This window comes from Doryrhamphus excisus, chromosome 20 (assembly GCF_030265055.1).
Source record: "Doryrhamphus excisus isolate RoL2022-K1 chromosome 20, RoL_Dexc_1.0, whole genome shotgun sequence".
Lineage (NCBI taxonomy): Eukaryota > Metazoa > Chordata > Actinopteri > Syngnathiformes > Syngnathidae > Doryrhamphus > Doryrhamphus excisus.
Window position 1 is genome coordinate 9,005,659 of NC_080485.1, and position 11,177 is coordinate 9,016,835.

The 11,177-nt window shown below is 39.1% G+C and overlaps 1 protein-coding gene across 9 annotated transcripts in view; it reads left to right on the forward strand.

Moving 5' to 3' along the window:
- Window positions 1-11,177, forward strand: part of hpse2 (heparanase 2) — a 60,590-nt gene extending 49,413 nt beyond the window's left edge. For 7 of the 9 annotated variants that reach the window (XM_058058278.1, XM_058058279.1, XM_058058281.1 and 4 more), the window contains 3 exons: window positions 288-433; window positions 5,677-5,823; window positions 8,959-11,177. In XM_058058278.1, coding sequence (XP_057914261.1) covers window positions 288-433; window positions 5,677-5,823; window positions 8,959-9,121 — 456 coding nt within the window. In that variant the 3' untranslated portion in view covers window positions 9,122-11,177. The remainder of the gene's footprint in view (window positions 1-287; window positions 434-5,676; window positions 5,824-8,958) is intronic. The other 2 variants (XR_009120355.1, XM_058058283.1) reach the window with 2 other exon arrangements.

The window sequence follows — 11,177 nt, forward strand, 5'->3', positions numbered from 1 at the left end:
TATGCGTAGAGAGAAACACACATTGTGGTACAAGAGCAATGAATGACCGCGGGGAATGGCATAATATTGTGTCATAATTGAACCGGTCGTTCTGAGCGTGTTTTTGTCAATGCAATGTGACATATCACATGGGTCAATTAGTTTCGAACAGTCACCTATTTGATCCTGACTGATTTGTTAGCCCATAAATTCTTCTTAGAATAATAGTTACGCTGCAGTGATTTTCTCAATTGAATATGACAATGATAATTCTAATCCATCTATCTGTACTGGTCTCACCTTTGCAGGATTACTGGTTTTCTCTGGTCTTCAAGCGTCTGGTTGGGCCAAAGGTTTTAGCAGTGCGTGTTGCCGGACTGCAAAGGAAGCCCCAACCGGGACGAGTCATACGAGACAAACTGCGCATTTACGCCCACTGCACCAGCTACTCCAAGTAGGTTTTTTAGACACACACACCTACATACATTATTCACAATGATTTTGTCTGGGTGTTTGAGGCAATAAGCAGGTAACATTTTAATAATGTCCACGGGTTAACAAAAGGTGATGGCGAAAATCGGTTTCACCATTAATCATTAAACATAAATAAGCCTGGTTGAGGCAGGTGTGTACTGGGCGCACAAAAGGTTAGCAAAAAAAAGAGTTAGGCAAGTTAAGATATTAAGATTACGATTAAGATATGCCTTTATTCATCCCTCATTGGGGAAATTTGTATTGCACAGCAGCAAGAAGTAATTCAGAGTATCTGTTGACACCACTTGATTTAATACATAAATGCAATGTAAAAAAAAATAATTAATTGATTTAGATAAACTTTCCAAGTTGCTAAGTTTATTTTTTAAGTTATGTTCAAATAATAATGTTGGCTATTACATGAACTTAATTTAGCATGTCATATACACTCAAATTTTATTGTGGGTAAGCTTAAAACAAAATTCAAGTTGCCTTAATAAACTTGATAAAATTAGCTTGGTAACATAATATACACACACACACATATATACGTATATATATATATATATATATATATATATATATATATATATGTAAAGTTACTGCTAGTTAAAAAGCTGTGTGCATTGTTATTATAATTAAGTAGACAATAAATTAAACTACTTTGAATAAAATGATTAAGCCAGTTGACTTAACATATTTCTTTGAGTTACGAACTTAAAAACTTGTCCCTATGACAACAATTATTCAGTAAGCATTACTTAAAATGAGCTTTGAGTGAAGAGGAAAAGCTAATTTGTGCAATACAATATTGTTTGTTGGTTCAAAGCAATTTCAAATTAAGTTGTCATAACTAAGAAAGACTAATGGAAATTGTTGCGTTGGTTTTTTTTGTTGAGGCTAAACATTTATTTTTTGAGTGTACAGAGTCAGTTAAGCAGTACAAAATACACAATATAGAAAAATAAACAATATAAACAACCCAAGTATTAACAAAAATCAACAGTTTTTCCCAGAGTTATATACAATACAGTATGTAGATAATATGAAACGAGATGAGATATATAACCAGTCTATACACTGAGATCCTGTTAGAGAGTTAATATGAGTCATTATGAAAATACTTCACATAGAACTTAGTATATTGCATAAACGCAGCACATTGGCACATGGAGGTGAAATAATCCAGTATCTAACAGCTGGCAGCACTCAGAATAAGTATAGGAGTCAGGTGTACGGGTCGCTCCACCTCCAACCAGGACCAGCGGATCTGAGGAGACAAGAAACAAACAAGGAAGTCAGAACACGTAACAGATTTGGTATTTTTTGAGGCTGGCATACAAAAGAGCTAGGGATCCTCTTCTCCTCCAAGAGATTGGAACCAGTTTGGGAAAGTTGCAGGAGGATTCAGATTGAAAGCAGACTCCATGTGTCCTCCTGCAAACACCTGAGGCTCAGTGCGTTTTAGGACAAACAGCACAGTCCACAGCTGACTTATTCAGCTTCACATGAATAGGCAAGGCCGTGGACACCCGTACATTCACAGAGCCTATAAAAGTAAACGGGTATCACTTATCAGGTGTGTGGATTCTGTCTCTCTGCTGTCAAAGACTTGCTGAAATGTGCGGTACGCCTTTATTCCATCTCGGATTGGCTGCAGGGGTCCGTTTGAAGGGGGGTGGGACAATAAGGTAGTCTGTGCAAGGGAGGAGATAAAGAGTACCAGCATGGCCTGTTCAAGGTTATCATTTAACCCAGGCCAGGGGCTGTCAGCGCCAAGCTAGATTTACGGCCTTACTCCCCATAGGGCTCACTTACAATGCTGGAAAAATGTTCATAAACTACACAGGTAAGATGGTAGAGGTGGTAAACAGGCCCAAGTAACTAATTTACTGATGAGGTAGGATTACATGTGTGTAGATAGCTGAAATAGTTTTCAGTTGGTGCTGACAGCTAGCCACCAGGTGTATGATGATACCAAGACCAGTCAGACTTGAGTCATATTTATAGGCCTGATACCAGACAAACCATGTGATGATCTTATTATCACATACTATTTAATCATGAGCTTATTATCATGTACTATTTAATCAAAAGACCATTTTGTTTCCAGAAAATGTTCAGTTTATTACATGTATTACAGTAAACCTCGGATATATCGGATTCAATTGTTCCCACTGGTTTTGTCCGATATAAGCGAAATCCGTTATATGCGTATGCCGGAAAACGTCCGTTTTACGCATATATCGGATTTATATCCGGTATATGCGTAAATCGGATTTTATCCGTTATAAAAAGACACTTCCTTGACTCTGTTTCCAATGTACCTGGACGCGCAGGCAACGCTGCAAACGCTGCAAATGACGTCGTATAGCGGCCTGTCATGGTTCGGCGAATCGGAGCGCCACGATGCGGCCATCCGATATATGCGAGGGAAATTTAATGGAAATGCATTGGAACGGGACTGGAGATTTTGTCCGAAATAGGCGAAATCCGTTATAAAAAATCCGATATATGCAATGAATTTTTATTGGAAATGCATTACAGAAAAATTGGTTCTTTTTTATCTGTCCGTTGTGAGCGAATTTCCGATATATCCGAGTCCGATATATCCGAGGTTTACTGTATCTAAACAGTGTAAACATTCATTCATTTTCTACCGCTTTTCCTCACGAGGGTCGCGGGGGGTGCTGGAGCCTATCCCAGCTGTCTTCGGGCGTGAGGCGGGGTACACCCTGGACTGGTCGCCAGCCAATCACAGGGCACATACGTATAGACAAACAACCATTCACACTCACATTCATACTTATGGACAATTTGGAGTCGCCAATTAACCTAGCATGTTTTTTTTTGGAATGTGGGAGGAAACCGGAGTACCCGGAGAAAACCCACGCATGCACGGGGAGAACATGCAAACTCCACACAGAGATAGCCGAGGGTGGAATTGAACCCTGATCTCCTAGCTGTGAGGTCTGTGTGCTAACCACTAGACCGCCGTGCCGTGTGTAAACACAACAATTGCAGAATATTTCAACAATAATATTTTATCAACAGTCTTATCTTATCAATGTCTGACAATTAAAGTTCCATTAATCAAGTTTGGGTTTTTTGGTGACTGGAGAAGCACTCGTGTGCTGTTCTCTGATTGGTTGTTTCACGGGCACGATACCGGAGCAGCGCGCTCTGAGTGGACAGCTACGGGGGCTGATACTGGACATGGTTAAACTCTATATTTTATCAGTATCACTGCACTGGGCTTTGACACAGTATCATTTCGGCCTTTTCCCGTATCATTCATGGGCGGTTTCTAGGGTACAGGGCCAATTAATACTGTCGTATGTGATAATATACGGTACATAACAACGTAGTATAATGCACTGCTTCTCGGATTAAATTCAATTAGCTTTAGTTTTTGCCGTTTTGTGGTTTTGCACAGCCTTGCAAATGGACAGCCCTTTGTAGTCTCAGTGACTGGACTACACTGTAGTTAGACAGCACATAGCATAAATATACTCAGGCAGTTTGGCGGCTTGAAAAGTATTTGCAGATTAGATACTTGGCTTTCGCTAACCCTTTTACCCCTTTTAGTGGTTAATCTTCTGTTTTCATGTTTCCAGCAATGCATCAACATCAAACACCAACAAACACATGTTTATGTTTCTGGTTTGAAGAACATCATCTTCTGCCAGGTCTGAGAGGTTTATCTCTTGCGCCATCTTGGAAACAAGGCTCAAGCGTTTTTACATACAGTCTTTATGTTTATACTATAGCCTAAGGTTCACAAAATACATGCTGAATTGTGATCAGAAAAGCAATGTAGGCATACAAATACAATATGGAGGTGACACGAACTTTGAGAAGCACAAAGCATTGACCCAGAACACCAAAGCCAACATGTGGTATTCACTAGAGCAGTGTTGACTTTGCCTTCATATTCGAGCTCTTATTAGATTTTATCATGTTTGTCTTATCTGTCTCTTTGAGTTATTTACCTTCAGCCAGTCCCCCTATCAGGTTGTGTCTCTCAGGAGAGGGACTCCAACGTTGTTTGTGTAACCCAAGAAGTGTTGTCTGTTACATTCACACCCTACACGTGACCTTTGACTATACAGAAATGCGCTGTAACTCTAAGACACGGGTGGGCCGAAGTATGTTAACGAAATTGGCCGGTGGGTCAAATGGTCCAAGCAACTAATCATAACTACTTTCCTTATTTTAGAAATCTGACCAGAACTGGGCTCATGGGACTAATCTAGATGTTCTCACTCTAGTAGATAATAGCGCTGTGAAAGACTCTTTGTACCTGTCCATCCATCTTCTCCTGCTTATCCGAGGTCGGGTCCCGAGAGGCTCTCATGGGTATTCCTTGAGGCCTCGTACTGGTCCGACGTGCCGTGAACACCTCCTCAGGGAGGATTCTTGGAAGCATCCTAACCAGATGCCCGAGTCATCTGGCTCCTCTCAAGGAGCAGCGGTTCACCTCTGAGTTTCTCTTGGATGACAGACCTTCTCACCTTATCTCTAATGGAGAGTCCATTTTGGCCGCTTGTACCCACGATCTTGTCTTTCAGGCACTACCCAGAGCCGTGACCATAGGTGAGAGCAGGAATGTAGATTGGCTGGTAAATTGAGACCTTGGCCTTTTTGGTCAGCTCTTTCTTCACCACAACAGACCAATGCAGATTCAGGATCTCATCCCTGACCCAGATATCTAAAGATGACACTACACCCTTTTCCAGAAAAAAAAAACATAGACTCAAAGTTGGAGTTGCTAATTCTCATCTCGACTGCATCACACTTAGCTGCGAAGTGATCCAGAGAGACCCTAATGAAGCCAGCAGGACCACATCAGACCGGATTCTGCTTCCACCATAGCAGATCCCCTGGCATACCCTGGCTCTGCCTAGATAGGTTCGCACCAAAGGGGTCCGGATTTAAGTTGCTTCTTCCATAGGTACAGGCCTGGTCACCAGACGTTGTGCCTCACCTCTAGGCCTGACTCCGGGTGGGGGACCCTAGTGACACATGTCCAGGCGAGGGAAAACCAAGTCCATCATCTTACACATCATCTCGGTCTATTTGAGCTATGCTTTGTCTGGTTCTTCATCTAGGAGCTCTTTGTCATGGGTGGCCCTACCAAGTGGCCCTAGCCTTGCATTTGGAATTTGTAGTTTAACAAACAACATTTGTAAAATTAACATGTCTTTTTCTTCACTGCACCAGTCACAACTACGTGAGAGGCTCCATAACGATTTACATCATCAACCTGCATCGATCGCGGAAGAAAATAAAGTTGGCGGGGACGTTGAGGAACAAGACAGTACATCAATACCTGTTGCAGCCCTTCGGTAGCGATGGACTCAAAGCCAAGTTAGTGTACACGCACACACACACCCCACACACACACACACATTTATTTTGATGAAAACTAAAGTGCCCATTGAGTTTCATTCATGTTTGTCATTATTGCCATTTATGAATAATTAGGTTTTATTGTATGAAACAACAGGAAAATAAATTAAAATAGTAATACAATTTTCAATAGTAATGCAGTATTTATTCATCCATTCATTCATTTTCTACCACTTTTCCTCACAAGGGTCGCGGGGGTGCTGGAGCCTATCCCAGCTGGTTTCAAAATATTTCAATAAAGCCAGGTTACTTTAGATCTATTTTATTCATGCTATTATGTGGTAATTTTGCCATTCATTTTGTGTTTATTATTGCTTTAACTCATAAAAAGTAACATTCATTCATTCATTAATTTTCTCCCGCTTTTCCTCACGAGGGTCGCGGGGGGTGCTGGAGCCTATCCCAGCTGGTTTCAAAATATTTTATTAAAGCCAGGTTACTTTAGATCTATTTTATTTATGCTATTGTGTGGTAATTTTGCCATTCATTTTGTGTTTATTATTGCTTTAACTCGTAAAAAGTACCAATAAAAACTAAATTTGCTAATTAATTGTGATTTCTTCACCTAGAAGTTCCAACACCTCGCGGCTGCAAATGCCAAAATACATTGCCCAGCTTTGCACATTACCTGCCAACTTAGCTATAAAAACTGCCATTAGCTCCTGCAATAAATGCTTTATGCTTTTACACCTTTGAACTTACTGATTGTTGCAGCTTTATAGAATGCATTTTTATTGCACAGTAGATTTGTTTTTTATTTTTTGAAATCCACGAATCACAAAGAATTAAGGTAAGCCTTTTTCCTCCAGTTAGTTATACATATGGACTTAAAGTGTACACGCGTGCTTGTAAGTGTTTGCAGGTGTGTCATGTGATACTTATGGCAGACCCTAATGTGGGGTCAGGCTTAGTCCTTAAATAACCATGCACTGATGGAGAATCTTTTAGGTGTTAGAACAGCAAGGCAAGGCAATAAAGCAGAGCTTTAAGCTAACGACAGGCCTTTTTCAGGCCTGAAGTACTTCGACTATGACCACAGACAGCGGGCACACTGAGACTTTTATGAAGAATGCAGTCATACCAGATGTCTATAAATTTATCTGACGAGTGGTATTTTTTAATGGTGCTTTACATCCATATGTTGCATCAAAGCTTTGGCTGATATTGACTGATTCACAGCTGCTTCTTACCGAGTCCAATGTTATTATCTTCCCCCTTACAGTGAAGATATGCAAAGCTTACTCTCTCTAATTTCACCTACAATTTCAATAACAAAAGGTAAAGAATAATATCACATGATGAAGTGTTTTGTATTGATAAGTGATATGTTTTTATTTTATTTTTAGAAAGATGGTGTTGTTAATCACTGTTTAGTAATCTCATATAGTGCACCTTTTTTGAAGAAAAAATGCTTTAATCAATTTTTGATTCTCTGATAAGAAAAAAAAATTACAATGGTTGTTGTTAGTAAGGGTGTCATAAGATTCACAAGATTATATGAGATTTTAACATTAATTTTAAGAAAAATATGAATGGAAAATAAGCATGGAAAAACAAACATTTTTCACAAAACAATGCATGGGTTTTGAAATGTTTAATGTCCAACAAACTGATCTTGAACAATATTATTTTCTTTAATACGTCATATTTCACTGTAAAGTTGTGGAATTGCCGTTTGTGACATACTATATTTCAATTCAGTCTGTCTGTCTAACGTTTGCAGCATTTCTTGAAGTGCTGGCTTTTTAAATTAATGAAAAAGCAGCATTTTTCAACAATGTATTATACGTCACTTTTTGCGAACACAAACCAGAGCATTTATTAAAAACAGAAAAATTAATAAACTTTGCCTTGGTTTCGATTTTCTACAAGAAAAGCTCTGATAAAACAATCCACTGTTCTCATATATCTTACTTTTTATTTTTCTACACAAAATAAGATGAAAAATAAATAAACAAATCAAGAATAAAGAAAATCAATCAATCAGTATTAAATAAATAAATATAATAATAAAAATAAAACGGTAAATAATAAAAACTTAAGAAACCACATATAGTTGGTGGGTAGACAAATTATTTTTTTCACATTAAAATGAACAAAGCATTATTAGAGCCCTGTAGACATGACAAAACACGACTATAGTCACATTTATACTCTTTTTATTTACAACATATTGTGCAACTGCAGGGTCTTGAGACACATGCTAACTCGCAAACTAGAGAGCTAGCGACCTAAACGGTAGCCTTCAAGTTATTTCCTTTAAACTTAAATTACCAAAAACGTACCACTTCCACACGGATAGGGAGGATAACTATTAACAGTTATTTAACCTTTAACATGAACATTAATCAAACGTAATAATTTTTACTGGGTACATGATACCATACAGCATCCATATCAAACTTGCGTGGGCCGCACTAACATTAAACTTTCATATCAAGGCGGGGGCCTCAAACTAGTGTCCTGCGGGTCACATTTGGCCCACGGGCTGCGTGTTTGAGACCCCTGATCTCGGTGCTGAACCAGTGCCAGTCCCATGTTATTGATCATATTGATATATAGCAGTTAAACACTCTTTATATAATTTATTTGAATGTTAAATAATACGTACTTTGAATCAATGTCAATATATTGAAGTCCACTGTGCTATACATTATGTATTTGCAGTAAATCTAATTGTATGTAGTATATCTAATATGTCCATGCTTGTAATATAGCTACAGTGGATTTCACTCTAGTAACAGTAGCACCCCCAAGTGTACAACTGATATACTCCATCCATCCATTTTCTATAGCATGTCCATGTTTGGATCCATGTTTGGGTCATGGGTGAGCTGGAGTCAACAACCATGTGGATAATTTAGCTAGCCTGCTTGTTTTGGGGATTTGGGAGGAAGTTGGAGAACATGCAAACTCCATAAAGAGATACGGATGTTTGAATCCTACCCACTAGGGCACCGTGCAGCCACCAATATACTCATAATATACCAAACATGAATCATGGGACATGTCTTTTGTTTGCATTTTTTGGAGAGGGGGTTGTCAAACAGGAATCATGTATATTTTTTCTATTCTTTCTATTCTTCCTTTTAGACACGTGCAGCTGAACGGTGAAAAGCTGTTCATGCTGGACAATGAGACATTCCCAGAATTCAAGCCCAAAACCTTGCGGGCGGGACGGACTATAGCCATGCCTCCCATGACCATTGGATTCTATGTTGTGAAAAACATAAACGCCTACGCCTGCCGAAGATAACAGGGACTCACCCTTAAAAAAAAAAAAAAAAGACCCAACGCTATGAACTTCATCCTGCATGAGACCTCATTTGTTTGCCGCTTCTCTGCAAGCCTGAGGAAGGACACAGTGGACAGTTCCAGTAAGACAGCTTCCTTCTTACACTGATATTCACTGATCCCCGTTAAAACCGAGACCCCATTTCTCTTTCTTCCATCACAAGGTTTACACAAATTCTGTAGGGGAATTGACTCGATTAAGCTCAACTTTCTTTAGACTGGCTCATCAAGTCTTCCAAGCGAATGTTGAAAGCGGTGAGAAAACAGAGAGGAAATTCAGAACAGGCAACCTTGTGGACATATTCTCTCCTCAGAGAGAAAATAGCATGGAGTTTGTATGCGGTTTACTGATGAAGCTACTGATGTGTATGTCAGGTCTGTTATGCACGGCGTTCAATGGCTGTGTTTCTTCTGCCAAAACATATCAAGTGTCTTACAGAGAAACTCTTGTTTAGTTTTTATAGTGTGCGTCACTGTTGCTTAGCGGCACACAGGACTGTCCATTAGCACAGACAAGTCAAGCTGAAGATTGAACATGCCCTGTTTTTTTACCTTATCATCATCACAGCATTACCATGTATAGTCCTCTTGTGCTGCTATAGTTTTGTATTTGATATATTGTGATATATTGTGATATATTGTGATATATTGTGATATATTGTGCGCAAATTTACAGTCATTACAATCCCAAATCAGTGAAAGTCGGGAAAGTGTGACAATACAAATTCCATAGCCATAATTTTACTATTCTGTTAACTCTTGGTATGTTTTCCTTTTAATCAGACCAAACATAAAACGTCTTGTGTGCAATAAAAACAAGTCAAAGTGAATAATATACGTACTTTCCCAACATTTTCTGATTCTGGTTTTGCTTGATCTAATGTACATAAGAGAAAATACATATGTTCAGCTATATTTTACTTGCCTGTAGTACACATTTATTTATGATTGTTTTGATGTATATGTTGTTTTGTTTTTCTCAGATTGACGTAAGGATGCATGATTACCATATTGACCCAAATATAAGAATCTTTTTCAAAAACATTTTTTTTAATATCAAAATTTAAATGGGGCGGCACGGCGGTCTGGTGGTTAGTGCGCAGACCTCACAGCTAGGAGACCAGGGTTCGGTCCCCGCCCTCGGCCATCTCTGTGTGGAGTTTGCATGTTCTCCCCGTGCATGCGTGGGTTTTCTCCGGGTACTCCGGTTTCCTCCCACATTCCAAAAAAAAAACATGCTAGGTTAATTGGCGACTCCAAATTGTCCATAGGTATGAATGTGAGTGTGAATGGTTGTTTGTCTATATGTGCCCTGTGATTGGCTGGCCACCAGTTCAGGGTGTACCCCGCCTCTCGCCCAAAGACAGCTGGGATAGGCTCCAGCACCCCCGCAACCCTCATGAGGAAAAAGCGGTAGAAAATGAATGAATGAATGAATGAAGCTCCAGCGTTCCCCTGCAACCCTAATAAGTATAAGCGGCATAGAAACTGAATGAATGAATATACAACTTACTGGTAAAGGGTTCAAATGCTGGTCTAAATAAGAACAAAAAAATACAAAATGACTATTCTATTTTTTGCAGCATGACTGCAATAAAAAAATATTATATATTCATGTAGCTGCTTGGTAGTTGTTTCATTTGTTGTTTGCTATCTCATCCAACCTGTGTGGCTTTTTGTGTTGTGGCTGCATGACCAGGACACTGGTCTTTGTGAGTGACGGGAAAAAAAGCTCTGATTCTCTTGGGTAGAAGTTGGTAAATCTGTACACCCTGAATATCAGATGTCCTGTCTTTTGCAGGGAAAACAAACCTTTCTTATACTTTGGGTCAATATCAGGGAAAAAGGCTAAAAGAAACAAACAACTGATACTTTAATGAGTATGGAAAGATCAATGGGAAAATTTGGAAACATCAAAACAAATAATTTAAAATATGACATCATCGGAAGTGTATCCATATCACATTGCTGATGATACTCATAGAACTGTGTGTGTGTTTAATATGTCTATATGTATT